Below are 21,054 nucleotides of genomic sequence, written 5' to 3'. Positions count from 1 at the left end.
TGTGATCACCGCCACCACAATCATACAAACTGATACGGATACGGTGAGTCTGGTTCAGCCACAATGGACTCCAGTCCAAATAAACAGAGACAATTCTGACCTAGCAAAATTAACACTCAAAACTATGTCCGTTCTATCCACAGAGTCAAAATTTGAATGCGTCATTCCAATGAGTGAAACGTAATAATCTCCACAAATTAGATTCCGCCCTGTTGAACGGCCCATGAGCCAAAAAGCCACGGTTGCTAAGGCAACGCCCCCAGGAGCGGGAGAAATCAAACACCGCCGATATTACGGTGGCCTGTGAGGAGCATCATTTTCATCCAAACATAACAGAGTGAAGAGCTGAATGCTGGGAGCAAGCACCCTTTAGAGGCAGAGCTGTTTGTGCAGCTGCCAGTTAACATGGAGACATTGTCTTTGATCTGGACACCAGTCCGGTGTGCACGCTGCGGTTTGTGTGAATGAGTGTGTTTCTGTGCCAGCATGTTCAGGTCTGTGTGTTAATGCGTAGCAATGCGTACATTGGGTGGGTTTACATTCTCGTAGGAGAATAGGATCTGATCCGTCGCTTGTTACTTGCCCCAACCGCAGACATGAAGTCGCTTTGGCTCCACGGGAGCAGCAATGGACTGCAACGGCGATGCAGAGTCGCGCCAACAATGAAAGTGTCCCAAAATGTCCACTCCTGCAGCATATTCTTCTCAGCTTTCAATGCAAAAGGCGGAGCGAGATGACAAAGGACTACTTGCATGTCAAGGTGATGAGCTACTGTACCTAGCCCATTACCTGGCTGTGAGCGAACTCCTCGGTAGTGGGCCAATTACTCGTGCTGTGGATCTTTGAAGCTTGCTTGCTTTTGGTGATTGGCAGAAATGTGCAGCTGTCAAAGATCACCAAATCTGAATTCAACATCAAAAAAGGTTCCTTTTTTCCTACACAAGCCAATCCCACCCAAAATGTTGATCTTTCTTAAACAGTGCTATGGCAAGGCCTTTTTACACAGAAGCTCTTTGAAATGATTTCTATGGACAATTTTCTTATTCTCTTTTTTGCTGTATGTCTTGGGTCACCCGTGGAATCAGGCTATAACTTTTCAGAGAGAGAGAGAGAAACCTGAAAAAGATTTTCAGCATAATAACAAATATAACGATAGACGAAAGGATTGATGCTGCCGCTTCACTTCCACAATGAGGATGATAAAAATGAAGTGGTCACATCTGTGCTGCTCAGAGAAGACAATCTGTGAGCAGTGCGCTGACGTCTTTCGGTTTCTTGGCCGGACCTCACCCACTTTTCTCATTGACTTCTAGAACATTCCCAGCTGCTCTGTCTGCTGCCCTGAAGGGACCTTCGGTGTGAAAGAAAAACAGACACGTAAATCTCTGGTACGGGGAAAGGCCCTCTTCATTTAAATGAAAGGCCACCCCATAAAGTAAAAATTGGAAAAACACATAACATACAGCTCAGATGTACTGGCTTGTTACGCTTTTTCAAATGAAAAGCGACACCTCGCCTTGTATCTGGCCTGTCTTTGTACCTTTGTTTGGGGATATTAGGGATGGAAGAGACAAAAAAGGACCTGTGGCTCATATGTCAACACAGCCAGTCAGCCTCTAATTTTGAACAAAGCTAATCTCATGCTGAAGGCTTGGCCGGGCAGGCTCACGGCTCTTAGAATTGGGATGTTTGTTTGGGGGGGTAACAATGCTAGGAAAAATTCTGCGGTTGGACAGCTGAGGTGATAATACCTTTAAAAGAGGGTTTCACACGAGAAACATCTGGAACGGAGCAGCACACGCTTTCATCTGTAGCAATGTTTACTTCCCCTCACGGATAACAAAAGGAAACCGAAGCGTGAAGCCAGCGACTCGGCTTTAACAAACAGGCGGGTTGAAGGTGGGGTTGTTTCTCACAGGCCGCGGGGCCTCCGAGGAGGCGGCGGCAAGGAGAGACACAAAACCTGCACACCTGCATTCCCTCTCAACGCACACCAGCTAGAGGGGACAACGCGTGCCCTTAGTGTAGGGGGCCGAACACCATACGCGGCCGGCCTGCGGACCAGACCACCGAGACACACACACAGTGGTGGGCATAAATCCGTTTGACAGCTCTGTTACCCACACGCTCCCTTAGCCCCCTCCGCTCTCGCCACCCGTCTCCCGGGACAGTGTGCCGTCTGGTCAGACTCGGCCTGGGATGCCGCCCTGAGCTGCCAGTGTCGGTTTGATCGCTGGCGTCCCGGCAAATAAAAACCACCTAAGAATGCCATTAGGCTGAAACCCGATTCTTTTCACGTATCATCTCATGTATAACTGTCAGGATTAGCGGTGCCACCCTACGTTAAATTACACAGCTCAAACATAAACATGTGAAACAAAGTTTTGATCCTTCTGATCCGTCACTCAAAAGCACAACACCATCCAAACAGTGTGGCTGGAGATCCGCTGCACCTCCAGTAAAGGATACAGTGACGGTTTGAGGAACTAGAAATTACAGCTGAAATGGAAAATTTCACCATGTGAATGAACCAATGTAGTTGGGTTGGTACCGTACGCTGGTACGCCGTCAGCCCTCCAGTGTCCAATCGGACGATCCACATAGCTGCCTCCCTGCAGCCTCTGTCTGTTTCTGCCCAGCTGCCCGGAACCACGATGCGTTTGTACATCTGCCTTCTCGCACGCAGTATGCACACGTCTATTTTTAAAAAAAGGCCTGTTCCTTTTGTCTGCCTTCCCACACGGAAGCGTGGAGACACCAGAGCCGGGCCGGGTCACCGGGATCCATGGCCAGCAGCCAGCCCGGAGCCGCTGCCTGCTTTAGGTTTCCGACGTGCTCCCGCAGCAGGGACTCGGGACTTCACTTTGTTAGAGAGCGCAATTTGCAGAAGGAAAGATATAACCGTGACTCAATCTCAATACGTGTAAGACAAGTATTCGTTACAGCTATGAGCCGGTATGATGGAGTGAAAATTTCATACTGTAAGGAAATTTGAAACCGATATACGGCCCAGACCCAGTTTGAACTGCATCCACTACAAATTGAAGGAAAAAAAAAACAGCTTCTTCTGACGTGTTTTCCTTCCCTCACCACACAAAAAGCACCTCTCAGGATGTGTGGTTTCTGGCCCTTTGATTGGATAAAGCCAGCAGCGGGGCTGCGGGGGGGGGACGGGGAAGGAACAACCACACTATTCAGGACCAGGCCTGTAATTCAAGGAGCTACAGCAGAATGAGCTAAAATGTCGGAGGCCGGTTATTAGCTGGAAGTTAGGGAAGGGGTCTGATCAATACAAAATAAACACTTAAGAGACAGGAATATTAGTTTGAGGTAAATGTCTCAACATACGTTTAAAATAAACTAACTAAGATAAACTACAGTTTATACAGGGCGGAGAACTACAAAAGCGCATTTCAAGGCACTTCATTCTTGGTAGGCTCGCTTAAACACCTGAAATCCCTGGTTCAAAACAAAGTCAGGAGGACCACAGGAGACCTCCACAAACAACGTGGAGTTCTCTTGATTCTTGCGCTCTTTTAGCCAATCGGTGAATCTGAAGATCACTTTAGTAGACTTAGTTCTCCCTCTTCTCATCCCCGGCTAAAACCTCAAATTAAATTTTCTTAGAAGATTGTGCAGGGTGAAAACTAAAAGAAGGCTCCCATAAAGATGCCTTTGAAAAGTTATAGTTTATCCCAAGTGCCTTTCTCATTTGTCTTTATGGAGCAAGTTGAAAATACAAAACGCCATTTTCATGGTCAAAAATGATAAAACCGTCTTATCTATAAAGGAGCAGATGGCTGAAACAAAGCACAGTCGTCAGTATACAAACTCTATGTCCCTGCCACACACACACACACACACGAGACCATTCAGCCTTTACTAAAAATACTTTTACAAGCCTCGCTGTGCTGCACACAGGCTGTATTGATTACCAGGGTGATGCCTTCAAATTAGACGCTAAGTAGAACACAGAAGCGTCCTTGTGCGGCAGGCGTGCGAGTGTTGATAGGATGTATTAATGTTTGTTCAGTAACGCGCTGTGGGTGTGTGTCTGTGTGCGTGTGACAATAATGTCGATGTCGTCTACCCTGTCTGTATATCCGTCATCTTCGCCTTTTCTTTCAGCGTAAAAACAACATTTAAACGTCATAATGCAGAATAGTGAGATCAATTGACCCCAAATGAAGGAAGCTGTCCAACAACAGTATCTAGTAGGTAGTCCGGTGTAAAGGGCAAAACAAAAAGTAGGAGAGGCATTAGAAGAAGAAGAAAAAGGCCGTATCCTTTGTTAATTCCCTTGGGGAAATGACTCTCTGCGTTTAACCCATCGCTCACAATACGCGCAGTGTGCCGCCCTAACGGTGCACGAGGAGCAGTTGGAGGTTATGTCTCTTGCTCAGGGACACTTCAATGGGGGAAATGGAGCGGCCGGGGTTCAAACCACCAACCCGGCAGTTACCATCGGAGCACGCGCTCTACCTCGTATAAATACATGTGAAATGTGGAGGCTGATCTTTGCTTATGTTCACAGGAGCTAAATCCCCCAGAGACTCTCACGGTATCCAGCTCTGTTTACAAGATGTTGGATAATGCCTCACACCTGCCTGCACACACGATTACAAACGCAAATCACACCCCCACAGTGGTTCCTGGTGACGTTACCTACGTCACCAGCTACGCGGTCCACTCTGTTTCGAGTGGGGGGACCAGGGGATCAGGATGGAGGCAGATCACCCTGCTGATGCGTCTGGACAGCTGCCGTCCCTGGAGAAGAACGGGGGAGATCTGGAGCCGAATGAGTTAGATGACGTCTGCCTGCTGGTTTGCGTTTAATCCAGCAGTCTCCCTCACTTGGGTTTAGCTAAAACGGCGTATCTCCGCTAGATTGGAAGATGGAAATCATACTTTACACTGTACTTGCTTTTTTTAGAATTAGCATGGAAGGTGATGAGTACAGTCACCGCATACACGTTGTGCACGGATCCACTAGTGATGTTGACCAGTGGACTGGTTGGAGGCTAGTGGTAGTAGAGGGAAGTTTTAAGAGCAGACCTGCTGCTCCATCCACACTAAACCAGGCCTGATCACGGACTAAGCAGACTCGTAATGACAGACATCCGTCAGGAACAGGTGCAGTTATATCTAAACTCCGTCTGAACGTCAGAGGAAGAGCATCAGTGGGACTTTGGCCGTCACTGTGGCTGCACACGGACCGGGGGATTGGGGGCACAGGGGTTGAGCCTAAGACGGGCGGTAATGGGGTGCATGGATGGGTGAGCTAAAGTCGGGATTGAAGATTGAGGGTAGAGAATTAAGGGCAGGTGGAGGAGAGTGATGGGGCTCTGCCCGAGAGCTGGAGGGTGAGGGGGGCAAGAATCATTCCACATACACAAGGAGAAAGGAGTGAGAACCCTCACGCACAAAGCTAAATGTGAATAACTGATATGATACCGTGGACGGGTGGATACACATCACTTTTGACATTTTGGTAAATTAAAAAGGCAAAGCAGAGTCGATGTTCACTTTAAAAACAACCAGTGATAAAACATTTGTGGGTCATCTACAACAGCAACAGGAAAACGCAGCAAACATTTTGCCAAGGGCCAAACTTCAAAGCAGCAGCATTATCTAAAATCATAGCTTTACTTATGTCAATATTAAGCTCCAGCAAACATGCAAGCTAACAGCTCAGAGCGAACTTGAAAAGAGGGAATGTGATGCTGTACTGGAGGGTTCGATTTTTTTTTTCCGTTCACTCTCAGTCTGACGCAACATCATCTGTAAGTCCAAAGTCGCACTGCGAGAGCATAATAATGAGGCTGCCTTGATCGGGAGACAGCTCGCTAAAAACTGAGGCAGATGAATATTTGCTCCACCTTCCTTCTCAGACCTTAAGATCAACCTGAGGAGAGCCCCACCTGACAAACGATGGAGAATTGCATGCTTATGGTCACATCGAGGATTGTGCCCTGAAACAACGGAGCAAACTCTCAGTTGTACAAACATGGAGGTTTCGCATCTTTACCCCTGAAACACAAATGTGTGTTTGCAACTTCCCTGTGCACAATGTTTGCAGGAATTCGATGTCTAAACGCATTTTTGTCATGCTAGTGGCTGTAGGGACGGCAGAGGTGGTCGGTACTGAAATTTAGGGCTGGGCGGTACGGCCAATCACGGTATTTTATAAGATTCTTAAGAGTATCACAATATTTCTTTTGCTCTTTTCCGTGCTTAGTGACGGTGTAGTGAGTTCTTGTGATGGCGGCGTAACTTGATAAATGTACAATCAGTATTGTTTGTGTGTCACGAGCTGTTGTGCCGTGGTCTTTCACCCTGTTAAGGAACGTTTGTTGTGGGTTATTTATTGTTGTTAATAAGTTACAACCACGACTCTCAATACACGCAAGACAAGTAGCTCCGACCGCTACGCGCTCAGCGATGAGGTGTAAAAATAAATTCTGCTGCCGGCGGAAGAGCTACGACAGTTGTCACGGCTTATCGCCGGTATGGCGGTAAGTAAGGCAAACTCATACTGTGAGGAAATCTTATTACCACCGATTACCACAGAACGCCATGTTGTCGCCATAGCTAGAGGTCAGCACCATCAAGAGGTCAAACCTTTCATTTGTTGGACCAAATACCTGCAAAGCGGATGTCATTCGCATCCGCCGTAGCTGTGCTTAGTGCTTCTGAGCCAATATTAGCGTGCTATATTACTAAGCTAAATTGGTAAACATTATGCCGGCTAAGCGTTTTTATTACACAGGATTTGACTATGTCCCCAAGTGAACCCTCACTGACCTTTTTCTTTAAAGCCATTGCCATCTTTTCCGAGTAAATGACTAAATATCCCAAAATGTGTGACCTTTACAAGCACACTGTGTGTAGTTTGATCCTTCATGCTGCCATAGACGTAGCTCAAGTGACATCCTGGTCTTTCCCCTCACTCGGGTTTCAGACTGGTTCCTTCACGTGTCCCGAGGCCTTGAGCGGTCCCCCGGTCACAGTCACAGCCAGAACGGATGGATTTCTCCCAATTCAGACAACGCGAGGAAGTCCCTCACAAGCCCCCTTCCTGTTGGAGCTCCAGAGACCAGGACTGACCAACATGACCAGCTCCAACACGGGAAGGGAGGGGCTTCATAGGGACCTCATTTCCAGATAATTATAGCGGAAGCCAATATGGGGGAAGGTACTGAGAATTAGGTGCCGTTACCTTCTGCGACCTCCCCCCAGGGAAGCTTTAACTGCCAATCCTGTCCCACTTTTTTAAGTACCAGTGGCTGACACCGTGAGCAGGCTTTCGGGCACCGAGATGACACGTCTGAAGAAATGTCTGTCAGAAAGATCTCATTAAAGGCTTTCGCCATCGTTCCCGCGTGAAATCCAACGCCAACTTTGCCTGAAGGGGGGGCAACGGCGCACAGATCCACCCGACGCATTCGGATTACCTCGAGATCAGAGCGCGGGCCGCAAAATGTGATCGACCTGAGGGCAGCTGCTCTGAGCACGAGGGACAAAGGGGGAGGGAGAAGAAAAGAACAGACCGATCAGCTTTCACTGCTCTTTGTTTCTCTGCACCATAGAGAGCAAGACTGGGGCTTTCTCTCTTCTGTCCCCCAAAGAGCGAAAGGATAGAGGCCATACTTTCCCAAGTGTGAGAGAGAGAGAGAACACAGTCCAGTCATGCATGTCTCTCACACTCAGCCAGGTTGCCATACATCACACCACTGAAACACGCCATTAACCACACACACCTCGACCACAACCGCCTCACAATTCTGGAAAAGACAGAAGAAAAAAAAAAAAGAGTCCTTGCAGCTTTGTTATTCAGGACCATGTGTCAGATTTGCTGCAGTTTGGGTTATGAGAAAAGGGGCAGACCAGGACAGTCGCGCTCGTTCTATTTCCAGACCAGACTGATCCTAAAAACTAACTTTGCAGCGAATGCCACTCCTATTAAGTGAAGACAACATAAGCGCTCAGGAGTCTGCAGGGAGACCTTGCAGAGAGCAACGGGCGCCACTTCATCTTGCCAAAGAAAACTCCACCACAAACACAACAAAGACTTGCAGGCCACTTGCAGTGACACCGTGCTGTTCCAGGCCAGATCCTTCACATGACGTCCTCATAGGGAACATTACAATAATTAGTTGCTGGAAATGTGGTGGCAGACACAAATACATCGGTTATGCTGGTTCTCAAGTGGATTAACCAGGGACTAAACTTAGTTTGAGGTTTTTGCTGGTTCTAAAACTACAACTGGCAACGGACTTATTGAAGTTAAAAACAAAGTTATGTTGCCAGCTGCCAGACTAGTTTAAAGTGAATGAGATTATCTAGAGCGCTACTGTGGCACAATAAATTAACCATAATTTGCTGATCATCTGCTTCCCGGCACGTACAAGGAAGTTCATTTCCATTATGCTGTCAGACTCATTTGTGTAACCTTCATGGTTGTGAAGATGTGGTGGAAACAAAAACAGGAAGTCCAGGTTTCATGTTCAGTTTCCGATGCTGCATGTTACCCGGCAGAATTTGCTCCCCAAAAAAAACATTTTGCCAACTACTTTTCAGTTAACGGACTCTAAAACTGAAAAAAAAACATGTAATTAAAAAGCTCATTAATCATTTGTTAGCATGGTCAGCTGATATCCGTGGTCCCCTCCGGCAGCAGCGCGACAGGCACATCCATCCAATGGATCACAGTTGGGGGAGCTGTGGTCCGAGGATTCAGGTCGAGGAGCAAAGGTCAGGGGTTGGGTGACCAGAGGTTCCCAGCAGGGGGTCGGGGACACACAGAAGCACGCCAATGGCTTTTTACTTTTTAACTTCTGATACGCTTTAATCTGAATATAGTGGGCAAGTGTTCTAGCAGACTTGGAATGCTTTTGCTCATCTGACTGTGAACCGCGTGCGGGAAGAAGAGTCAAAGACATCCATTTCATCTCTTGCATAATAACCACATGACATGAGGTCTCATGACAATAAAAATGATTGAGCCATTTATAGAAATGGCTGACCAACGTTGCATAGCAGCCTGGAAAGTTTGCAGGGCACATAAAAAGCCTCAAATGCATTCATAACATCTTCATCACTCGCCTTTAGTTTATCAAACTGTTTAACTTGAAACTTTTTGAAGCGCAGAGCGAGTGAGGAAGGACATGACGCAGCCAAAGGAGAACTGAGACTTTCTCCATATGTGATCGCGGTGGGAAGCAGCGAGTGGGGGAGGAGCATGGCTGGTATTATTTCCAAGTACCCCACATATCTGTGGATGGAGCCACAGCTATGGCTCCCCCTTCCATCTGGAGGGATTGTGGGGGGGGGGGGGGGAGTGAAAGTGGATAACCGTCCAACTCCGGGCCCAGATCATTGAGGGAAGCCGGGCGACAGCGTGGACGTTTTAGATTTTCAAATGAAACCACAGGGTTGGCGTCTTGGCTTCAAGCTATAATCAATCAGGCTGGCGGACATTAAGGGGACGGAGCCTGCCGTCGGCCTTTCATCGACCACGTCTTTTTATAATAACTGCTCCCTGAAACCTTCCCCTCGGGGCAGCAGCCCAACATGGCAGCCGTGCCTCGAGGGGTGGTCTCTGGCTGTGGAGTAGGAGGGCAGCCGGCTCAAAGGCGGCTTCTCTGGGGTCACGAGGTCGAGGTAGAAGAAAGGGAAACGGGGGGAGGGGACCGGGAGGAGTCGCACAGTCAGTAAATTAAACTTCTGTTCATGATGGTTACGGGTGGGTGGGTAAGAGCGTCTGCGACAGGCGGCGGGGGGAGGAAAACTTGGGGGAAACTTTACACTGAATTGCATTTAATGCCTCGTGTTTATCAGACCCAAAACATCTTTGAGGTTTTTTCTTTTTTCCATGTCTGTGACTATTGAGGTCAGACAATTAATCACTTCAGCGGCATATGAAAATGTTATGCAATTTGGAAGAAATGGTGGTTGTGTATCAGAATAAAAGAGGGAGCTTGTTGGATGGCTGGATGTTAGATCTCCCTGAGAAAGAAAACACGGAGGGAGAGAAAGTCCCTGGGGAACAATTCCTCATTGATCTCTAGATCATAAATATATCTGAACACGGCTCATAACTTTTCCCCAACCATTATATAGAGCACTGAATTATTATACATCTACTTACGCATGAGGGAAATGATAGAAGTACGTTTTTTGCACGTAATTTGACCCGTTTTGTCAGGTGCAAGAAATATGAACAGCCATTTGATGAACGCAGACATGGCTCGACTTGTCAGCACAATCAAAGCTGCTTGCTTGTCATTCCGGGAAAAAAAGTTGATTGTTCGGAATTGCATTGTGTAGGCTGGGAAACCGGCCAGCTGAAAAAGGTACAGAGACCTACAGGCACAAGTGAAAACAAGGGATCATGTGACTACAGCACTTGTTACTGACTGGACATATTTTAGTTGTTCTACAGAGTATTTCTTACCGCTTTGGTTTTAGATGAATTACGTCTCACTGCGTTCATAAAACTATGAGACTTCTAGCTGATATAAAAAAAATACACAAAAGTGACTTTGTAGATTGTACAACATAAACCAATGTTAATGAGAAAGGGGCCGTAGTGGCTCATAATCAACATCAGTGCAGTGGAGGTATACCCAGAGGAACCCTCTTAGAAAAACTCCACTCTGAGCAAATTACATTTGATCGCTCGCTAGCGAGCATCCCATTAAAATTAAATTTGAAACGTCATTTGAAGTTGTCCAAGTGAATCCAAAGTAACCAGGGGGGCGTCCCAGGTGGACACGAGAAAACATTTTCAACACAGTGAAAGTGGATGGAGAATTTAGGACCCTGTAAAGCGCATCTTCGGATTAGCGCGGCAGGTCAGCGCTTTGACGCGGGAGACGGCGGCGGCAGATGTCGCAATGTTCCGGAGAACGCGGGGAGGGAAGTCAACTAAAGCATGTTTGCAGACATCTTAAAAAGCGTCGGCCACCGCTGCACACATGAGCGGCTTAGATTCTGCAGAGGAATCGGCCGCACACACTCCGAAGCAGATTAGAACAAGTCAACCAGATCAGAGCTTATGACCCCCCCCCCCAGTCTTCACTCACGCCTGCGCTGACCTCATACCCTCAATTCCCATCCCCCAACCTCCTTCCCCTTAATCCAGCCCCGCTGGGTGTGCAGACAGCAGCAGGGCCTGATGGTCGAACCGTGTCTCTGTCTGCCTTCCTGTGCGTCCATCTGCTGGCCCCCGGCAGACGTTCAAAAGAATTAAACTTGTCCAGAAAGTTGCCAAAAGCTCTCTAAATCCCTCCCAGTTTTAATTCTTGAGTTTTACTTTCTCTAAGCGCAGTCCAATTCCATTAACACCGTGCACCCAGCTCATTACCGGGCCCCCCTTGGTCCCTCACGGGGATTCTCCTCTGTACGACTCATTCACAGATGGAACAGCGTCAGTCTGCCGCGTGTTAAAGGGGGATTCAGTTGATGGATTCAATTAAAAAAAATAAAAAATACCAGTGTGGTTTCGTACCGGGAGACAATTGACTCTTTGCCCCTCAAAACTGAATGGCAAATCATCTGGCTCCGACCACTAACCAGTTCCGCTCCGTAATAAAACCCCTCATCCCCTGTCACTTGTTCCAGATGTTCTCCATTTTCAGCCTGGTTTTGTGTATTTCAAGCGCCACGTTGTGTTAGAGTGATGCTACCCGGTGAAGTTGAAAGGGAGAAATCCAGTGGAGCCAACAGATGATGTGGTGGTTCACTTTTAAACTGGGATAAGATCTAGCACCCATTTTTATCCGGCTATGCACGCATAGTGGTTTGCTTTCAGGTGGGTTGTGTGTGAAACTGGGAAGGTGAAGCCTGAGCTTGTGCTCAGCAGAATTTATTGATACTGAGAAAAGGAGCGAGCAGCCGCAGATGGCGCCGTCAGTAACCGGTCCCATTGGGGCCACACCCCGTGCCTACCAGCGGGCCGGACACGCACAGTCTCAGGAGGAAGGGCGGTGAAAGCAGATGGTAAGTGTGTGGACGGAGGCCTGATGGGTAGATCCACGGGGTGCTGAGATTCCATTAGTCTTGCGAGCTCCAACCTCAACACCTCTGAGAAGCTGTTAAGACGCAGCCTCACAGAGTGCCATAAACACGCAGCGGGGCTGTTTAGATTAACTGAAGGCCAGAAAGATAACAGGATGACCCACAGCGGCGTTGGTTCCCAGGTGGCCATTCCCCTTGCAAAAACGGATCTCAATTCCAAACTGATTTCTGAATGACTCGGTTTCCTCGGGTGGCAAGAGGACAAAATGTGACGGTCACCGAAGGTCGGGTTATAGTGACAGTTGCTTTCAGCTCGGCTAACGCACCCAAATGAGAATGTCTAATAATCAGGAGAGCAGCCGTGACCTAAGGATACCGAAAGTCTGACGGCTGTTCCATTTTTCAGAATCAGTGTTTTTTTTATAGACAGGAGTGTTGCACTGTTGCAATGAATTAGTTAGAGCAACCACTATCTCCATCAATATGTTAGTCAAGGGATAGAACGAAGTTTAAAGTGAGTGGGACAAGCTGGTTCCAGCTTCTCTGACGTCCTGCGACAGCTTTGGACCCGAGGAACCTGTGATGTGCACGTTAATATTCAGTTGCTGATTACATAAGGAATCGGTTGATGCAAACCAGGAGGAAATCTCTGGTTGCGTCGACTGAAGCTGACGTTGTAGTGTTTTAACATTTTCTATCTACTGACCAACTCCTTCTGTTTAATGAAGAAGTTACCCTACATCTTATTATTCGATAGTAAGTAAAGATTTGTTTTCAGTCTCAATCGCTCTGGTCACATCATCTTCAATACAACATGATGCTAATTAAGTAAATTAGAATCAAAGAAAGCTGAAGGGCTTTGCTGCGGCCACAGATGGTAATATGGTAACTTCCGTCGGCTATTAGCTGTTGTTTTGTTTCTGTGACAGCACTTTGCTGTGTATTTATTGCACCGAGGAGACCATTTGTTTAGGTATTCTAAAGTGTTCCTAGTTTATAATCCAGTACTGTTTTTTCAGCACAATGGACCTGAAGGAAGCTTCTACACATCATCATATACTGTAATCTGGTGATGTAGGCTGCATTTATGTCAATAAAAGAAAAGACAGACGACTTTACAGCAAAAATTGCAGTTTGACTCACATGTGGTGATCTCGCATGATCACAATCCAGATGCACCACATGTGTGACATCTGGATGGTGTAGTGATAGTGACACATCCATGATCATCATCTCTGCCACGCAATCGAACATCTTTTAACATCCACCATTACTGATGTACATGTAATGACTTAACCACAAGACAAACCCTACACAGGGCAGCCGCACCCCAGGCAAATTGTGTTTTTAATGCACAGGGAAATTTTGAGATTGAAGGCAATTTTTCTTTCCATAACATCTAACACTCTGACTCATTTTACAAAATACAAATTTAGGTGTTCATTTTGGTTGTTTTTTTTGCATCTGTAGTTTTCTGTTCATTTTGTAAAACGTGTTCTACAAAACATATAGTGCGAGTAGTCAACTGGGGGAGGTTTGTGGTATTTTAACCTTTTTTCGACCGGATGTGTCCCTGTTGATTTGAAAGTTAGATAACACATAACACATCAGAGCGGTTTCCTGCCTTTAAACCCTCCGCATACAAACATCGGCAGACCACCGTATTTCAGTATGCAGCGGAGGAGCAGGGCTCTGATTTCAAACAGCAGCAAAGGTAGGTCACACAGGGCCTCCTTTATGTGCCCCCCCCCATCAGCGAGCCAAAGCGTGACATCAAACCAACACTTTGCCCAAGAGAAAACACAGCGGGGTAGCTATGCCCTGATCCACGGAAACGGAGACCCGTGGAGAATACCAATGTACCACAACCTCCCCGTAGTCGGCTTTAAATTACAGAAATTGACTGCAACCGATAACTCAGTCTTCTAAATGGTCTTTTTCCAAAAAACTGACCGATTCTTGCTATAGGATCCAATTTGCAAGAATAATCTCCTTGGTACAGAACTTTTCCCCTGAATTGCCTAAATTACACCAGTTTTCATTTAAATTATGACATTTCTGTGGGAAATTATATTTTAAAAAAGGATGTTGGTTGTAGCTAGTGAATGTCAGCTGAATGACAAGTTGGGCTTGAGAACAAGTGTCAGGCATTGGAGGGAGACTTTCAGTAAAATACATAAATTAATGTGTAAAATGATCCCAAACTGCCAGAAAATATTGTCATTTTCACACAGACAGCGAGGGTGCAGTCCAAAAAGATCAAACATCCGCTCTGGCTTTTTTTCTGGGCTGCTTGTTGTTCTACTTCTTGAGTAATCAATGTGTCTGTTCACCAGAGTCTCCCTCCGGCTATCACAGCCACACTGCAGATGTGATCCCACTCATCGCTGTAAACTCAGAACCCAAAACACTTCACAAAATCAGGAGCTGCTCTGACACTGAATACTTATTGTTGACTGAATGCATTTTCCTCCAATGGTAACTTGGACGGTTATTTTCTCCACAACCAACCGGCTCTGCATTTGCAAGAGCCATCCGTCTGACTGTAGTAAGGTGGTGTTATCTTTGACAAAAAGCAAACATTTTGTAGAGATTCGCTCGGAAGTCTGAATAGTTTTGGTGTGAAAATATCGAACATGTCTCCCCGTGGTTAAATGGGGAGCGTGTTGGCAACGCTAAATGCAGAGCAAATGTCTGGTCCATCAAATAAATGTGACTGATAAGAAATAAAGCATCTCTCAAATTGAATAACTGAGATATTTGCACTACAAAAACAACGAGCACACTTACACTATGCAAACCTCTAGGCACAATCTGTCGCAATGAAACAAATACATCTTTACCAGAATATTTGTGTGACAATGCGTGACAAGAAGACCTCCGAGCACAACCCTCAGAACGGAATTCTGCATCTTCGACAGAACAACACGTGGTACCAGTGATCTACCGCGGCTCGGCTGGTCCTTTTCTAGCAACAGCCATTCTCAGTAGCATCAGGTTGCTGTTGTTACCCCGCTGGGTTCTGCATGACAAATGGGAAGCTTCGTCATCCCTGGTTCAGCGTCCCCTGTGACTTGCATCATCCTGTATTGCAGCCAGAAAACCCCTTAGTCATCCTCACAGGGGGGGAGGGGGGGGGGACACGAAAGGGTGCTGAACATTCCTTGCAAATGACAGCTTGTGCCCAACTACATGCAAGCTTGTAATTCCTCATGCTGCACGGGACCCCTTTCTTCTATACACCCCCCTCCCCCGCCTTTCTTTCTGGATTTAAAGGTGGTGTGTGGGGACATGAATGGGTGGTAGTTCAGCATGCATTAACGGCATTGAAGAACAGAGCTGGTGGACCGGGGGCCAAATCCCCATGGTTACCCTGAAGCCGCTTTCCTGCGCAGTTCTATCTGGGAATAAACTACATCTGCTCTGCATGCATATGGATGGGGGGGGGGGGGGGTGAAAGAGACAAGACAAGAAGTCTCTTGCACACCTGTAACTCGGCATAAAAAGTGCCCTATGGCATTTAGCTGGGAAACAGAGAAGACAGAGGCGGCTCAATAATAACCACCTGAGGACAACCCCACTGCTCTTCTGTAGTGCCCCTGAGCAACGCACTGCGGGTGGATACAGGTGTGCTGTCTGAACATGTGCGATTCCCTTCCTCCGTCTCATTCATTAGCTGTGGGAACTCTGATAGGAACAGGTTGTTAAACACGTCAGCACGATGAAATGCTCCGCACCAAGAAGTGGCAGTAAAATATATACTAAACAAGAGGGGGGGGGGGGGGGGGGGGGGGGGGGGGGCGCGCATCATAGTTTATTGACCTAACAGAGTCATTTGTGGGCTTAGAGACGCGGGTGAGATAGTGAACTCTTTAATGGTGCCGATGGGGGCAATCGGAGGACCGCTTTCACGTGCAAATCAGCCAAGCAAAAAGACACCAGGCCACTCCTGAGCTCAGTTGCTAACTTTTTTAAATAATATTTATTCTAAATTGAACACGCCACGTCTCTAACGTTAGCTATGACTCACGCGGGTAATGTTTAGCCTTCCAACCTAAACTCATCTCCCAGCGGCTCCATTTCCCAGAGAAAAAACACCCGCTTACCTTTGACTTGACTCTCGTAATCCGCGATGATTTCTTTATCCTTTTTGAACCTCGACGAGGACATTTTCTGTCTCCTTCACACCGACGTTTGTTGTAAACTTGTTCTTTTTCTTCTTTAACTGAGCCAGCGGGGTCCTACAGCAGCGGCCGCATCCCGCACAGGACGGGACGGGGGGGAAAGGCACGGCGAAAGAAACAAATGGCCCTTGGAAAGGATTTAACTGCGTAACAAGCTCGACTCGGAGGGAGAGAGAGAGAGAGGGAGAGTGAGGGGAGACAGAGAGAGTGTGAGAGAGAGGGGGGGGCGCTGGTTCCTCTTCCCTCTGGATATGAATGCGCGCAATGCTGCTCCGACGGAGGAATCCGCTCCAGTAACCCAGCAGTCGTTGCGACGCAACAGCGTTGCCGCCACCACCACAGAAGAAGAAAAAGAAGAAGGTGAAGAAGAAGAATAAGGGAAAAGAGAGATCCAGCACGTTTTCAGGGTCTCCGTGGCGGGTTTTCACGGCGCTCCGCGACCCATCTAGGAGGGCTTTAAAGTCGGTCTGAACTGTGTTTCCAGTTTGGGACCGCATTCACACACACACACACACACACACACTTCCTCCCCCCCCACGGCCCCCCTCGCTCGCGCGCTCTCCCCCTGCGATTTTCTTCTCCCCCTCCCAACTCCCAGCAGGCTCAGAGGCAGACCGACTGCATCACACCGGAGAGAAGAGGGGGAGAGAGGGAGGGATCTGCACGCACACAGAGCTGGTGGGCACCAGAAGAGAGACAGGGCCCCAAATCTTAACTACTTGTATCCTTGCAACCAACACCATGTTCTTAATGTATTTGTTAACAAATAAACCAGTTAACATGTGGCATTCCAACTAAATTAACTTGAGAGAAAGGATTTGCAGTTGCGTTTTCCCTTAATTAATCGTTTGTTCTTCAAATATATAGATATCCAGCTAAATATAGGAGGCCACAGCAGCAGAGGGCCTTTAATACATCCAGTTAAAGCATACTTATTTCCAGTCAGGCATTCTCACAAGTAAGCCAGTACAGGTAATATAATATACATGTATTTTATTGTTACGTTATTCATCATATATTCCAAATATATTCCAAAAGACAAGCAGTCAAATGCACAGTACGTATATCAAAGATGTCAGCATGCTTTAGCGCGTTCACTTCTCCTAACTTCACAAAGCGTTTGCCGTCGTCCGAGATCATTGTTGCCACTAACGATTAGCTGAACCACAGCGCCATCTACCGCGTATGAAAATAAATGCATACAAGCACATCGGCTTCTTTCAGTCCAGGACCAAAACGTCTTGAAACATACATGCACCACACCAATGAAACTTTGATCAGAAAATTGTCACATGCCAAAGAAACAGCATCAGTTTTCCAGTCAATTATAAGATAAAAGCTCTAAGCACCATTTTCAAATGAGGCTTGAAAACACATCTCATCTCATTCTACTCCCCAATGTTTAGTGTTTCCAGAAAATCACAACATGAAGTGAGTACAAACAGATATAAAACATGGTTTGAAATAATATAAGATCTTCAAAATGCAAAGGCAGTATATTTGAGTGTTTTCTAAACGCCCGGACTTTCCACCTTTGTAAACATTAGGATGATGGACATGACCCATGTAAATAATGTCATGGGGTTCTTTAATGAATAGTAATGGCCACCTTACAGCACACACAAATGGTTTCATAATAACCCGCACAGGAATATTACTCTAAACATCATCAGGCACACAACATCCGTAGTACGACACATTTATCCACAAACCACAGAAATGAATTAAACCAATATTGAACGGCTGTATACCCCTGTGTACCTTTTAAATGTATGTTTTGATGAACACAGCCGTCAGCCACTTTTGAAGAAAGTCTCCTCGATGACCTCTGTGAACCTCTCTTTCATCTGCTGACGGAAGCCTGCGTACCACTCCAGCAGCCTCCTCCTCCTGTCCACCCTCTGCTCCTGGCTCATCCCCCTCTCCCGCTCCAAGATGGCCGGCAGCTCCTTCCAGTTACTGATGAAAACGAAGGGTGCTCCTGCAGCTTTGAGTAAACGCAGCGGGGAGCTGGACCCGGACGCGCAGGACCCAGGCGCCAGTACATCTTCCACCACGGGCACTGAGCCATAGGAGCAGGCCTCGTAGATGCGGTAGCACTCGGTGTTGATTCCGATGGGGCACAGAGTGAGCTCGCTCTGGGCCAGAGCCGTCTGATAGCGTTTCAAACTGTCTGCTGTCTCCTGAGGGAGCCATCTGAGGCAAGGAATGAATGTAAATAATACGACACGGTGGCACTGTTCTAATCAGATGATTCATACTGTAGACATGTCACCTCAACACCATCATTAATTTAACAAGTTAAAAAAAGAAAAATTCTTAAATGTTGGAACACATAAAAAAGTAGCTACTGATAACATCAGGGCAAAACTACAGATTTTTAGAGTATTACTTTTTAACCCAGACTTACTTCTCCCTGGCAGTGGTGATGCATTCCTTATCCAGACCAGATTGTTTTAGCACCTGCATAAGAATTTCTCTGGAGGAATTTTTGTAAATAGTTCCTAGGAAATTGCAGAGGTATGGCCTGTTGGAGGTAATCAGTTGGGCATTTGGCCTGATCATTGGAAACTGCCTGTATCTGCACAGAGAAGCAAAACAGAGCAACGTGTTAGACAAAGCTATTCCAGCTGTGGTTTAATGTACTGCTATGGAGCTATAATGATGTACACACAAACAAGTAAGAAATGACATACGTGGCAACACCAAGGGGCCACTGGAAGACATCCTTGTCGTTGACCCATAGGCTGTCGTAAACTACAAACAGTAAGTCCACAAATCCACCATTTCTCTTTAAGTATGGGGCAATGAAGTCGTTGTTGCAGTGCTCATTTCCCAGCAGGACCACCGCCACATGTGACACTGTGCGGGACTGTACCAGCGCTTGGACATGCTCCAGCCACCGTGTGGAGTAAGAGACCTTCTGCTGTTCCCGGCCATTCAGAACCAGAACCAGGCTGTTCATATCCAGAGGGACATGCCCCTGGACCACAGCAGGACCTGTGTAAAAACTAAGAAAGGAGGCAAGTGGCAAGAGCAAAGGGAGAACATTAAATTCCATAGTTGAGTATTTTACATATTATGGGGGTGTTTCACAGGGACACAAAGGCAGACAACGTGCTTGGCTTTGGCAGTTTTTATGTATCACGTTTGACTTCTTACCTGAAATCTATCTTTCCTGACTGCAGTTCCCCCTCTTGCCATTGTGCGATCTTGTCAGTAGGGTTCAGAGGTCCCTCTAAAATATGTTCCCAAAGGTAAATCCCTGAGGAGAAAAAAAAGAGAGTTCATGGTCATTTAATACCAGAGTTAATACTTGCAACGCGTGCAGTGCCGTCATGTTATACCATTGACTTCTACAGTAGGACACAAATCATTTTGATGTATGTGTTTATGTCTGTAAACTCCTGCTGGTGTTATCAGGTGTACACACTGTGGTGACTGTCACTTCAGCCATCTTAGTGGTATCCCTGTCTCTAATCCAATCATTTTGTCTGAAGAAAGAATTATAACTTGTTTTATAAAAAATAATTTAGAAACCTTTTCATTAATTATAAAATTTTCTTTTTCTAAACACCATTCATCTTCATCACAATAGTATTTTCCTGTACTCAATTACACTGCAACTGAGATTTAGTAATACAATCAATATTAAATATATGTAATGTAATCTAATCTAATTTTCAGTAACGCAGTAATATTTTCAATGTATTGAACTTATAATAATCTTTTTTGATATCATATAAGACCTGTGATGACCTGGGAAATGTAAGCCATGCTGCAGGTGCTACTAACACGAGGTCAAATGTCAGTGGTTTCCTGTATTTCAATGCATCAAACTTTTATTTATTTCAAAAGCCCTTAAAATGATGTTTGGTTGTATTTTGTTTTAACATTTGCTATTTCCTGGTCCCTTTTTTTTCTTGCACATAATATTCTATTCGACATTATAATTTAAGTTGATAAGATAATGCAAATGTTGAAATTAATCAAATCATCAAACACAATACTTGAAAAACAACAAATTAAGATTTAATGAAAAAGAAAAAAACCCGTTTTAAATCATGTGGTGACACATACTCGTCATTTCACTCCCGTCCACCAGGACACATAACGTCACCTTCGCTGCAGCCAGTGACAGTTACACGATACCAACGACCCACCTATGGCAGCTTTACCCCAGATCTGCACCCTGTATCGTTTGGGTTGGTTCTGGTGTATTCGACCCAGTTGCTGTTTGAAGGCCTGCCTCTTTTTGGTGAGATCGGAGTTGTAGTCCACCTGTTCATCCTCCCACGGATTCCAGTCACGGGCTAAAAAAGGAGCACCGCCGTCTTTGGCACCATCTGCAAACGCAACACACACACTTTCCCGTCATCTCAAGTTACCATGAAAAAAAACGGCGTTTAAACTGTAATTTATTTTTGAAACTATTTGCAATCGGGACCGGATAACGGTTATGCTAACGTTAGCTGTTACGGTGAAATTACCCGAGAGCGCCCCCGTCTCTTTCTTCACCACCCTGTGAACGCGGGAGATGACTTTGGTGCTGAAGAAGACATTGTATGCAGCATAGAGGGAAAATGCCACGTAGGCAAAAATAATTAGGAGGAATAGCTTTCTTTTTGGTATTTTCATTTTCATTTAATTGTATTCTCTCAGGTTACCATTGTGTAGCTGCTCTCCATCTTTTGGTGAGCGGACCCTTGTATACATTCCGAGGACCCCCCCCATCCCAAGTCACAGCTGACTTAGAAAAACGCCTGTGCAAAAACCTCCGATATCTTAAATGGTTGTGTAATTTCGAGCACGTTGGTTCAACCCGTTGGCATATTTGAGTACTGAATAC

At 46.2% G+C, this 21,054-nt stretch overlaps 2 protein-coding genes across 7 annotated transcripts in view; both read right to left on the bottom strand.

The window, feature by feature from the left end:
• Positions 1-16,814, bottom strand: part of LOC120808733 (SLIT-ROBO Rho GTPase-activating protein 1) — a 57,663-nt gene extending 40,849 nt beyond the window's left edge. For 4 of the 6 annotated variants that reach the window (XM_040161829.2, XM_040161830.2, XM_078082614.1 and 1 more), the window contains exon 1: positions 16,128-16,802. In XM_040161829.2, the coding sequence (XP_040017763.1) occupies positions 16,128-16,191 (64 nt within the window). In that variant the 5' untranslated portion in view covers positions 16,192-16,802. Of the gene's footprint in view, positions 1-16,127 lie in introns of all 6 variants that reach the window. The other 2 variants (XM_040161831.2, XM_040161832.2) reach the window with 1 other exon arrangement.
• Positions 16,815-17,183: 369 nt separating this feature from the next.
• LOC120808735 (ribitol-5-phosphate xylosyltransferase 1) lies at positions 17,184-20,926 on the bottom strand. The gene is made up of 6 exons (XM_040161835.2): positions 20,696-20,926; positions 20,369-20,551; positions 19,368-19,470; positions 18,902-19,216; positions 18,616-18,786; positions 17,184-18,401 (listed from the first exon to the last, which is right to left on the bottom strand). Exons 1-6 carry the CDS (start codon positions 20,847-20,849, stop codon positions 17,999-18,001), a joined length of 1,329 nt encoding a protein of 442 aa, XP_040017769.1. The 5' UTR covers positions 20,850-20,926; the 3' UTR covers positions 17,184-17,998.
• Between the last annotated feature and the right edge of the window lie 128 nt (positions 20,927-21,054).

This window comes from Gasterosteus aculeatus, chromosome X (assembly GCF_964276395.1).
Source record: "Gasterosteus aculeatus chromosome X, fGasAcu3.hap1.1, whole genome shotgun sequence".
NCBI lineage: Eukaryota > Metazoa > Chordata > Actinopteri > Perciformes > Gasterosteidae > Gasterosteus > Gasterosteus aculeatus.
This window is presented reverse-complemented; position numbering and strand designations above follow the sequence as displayed.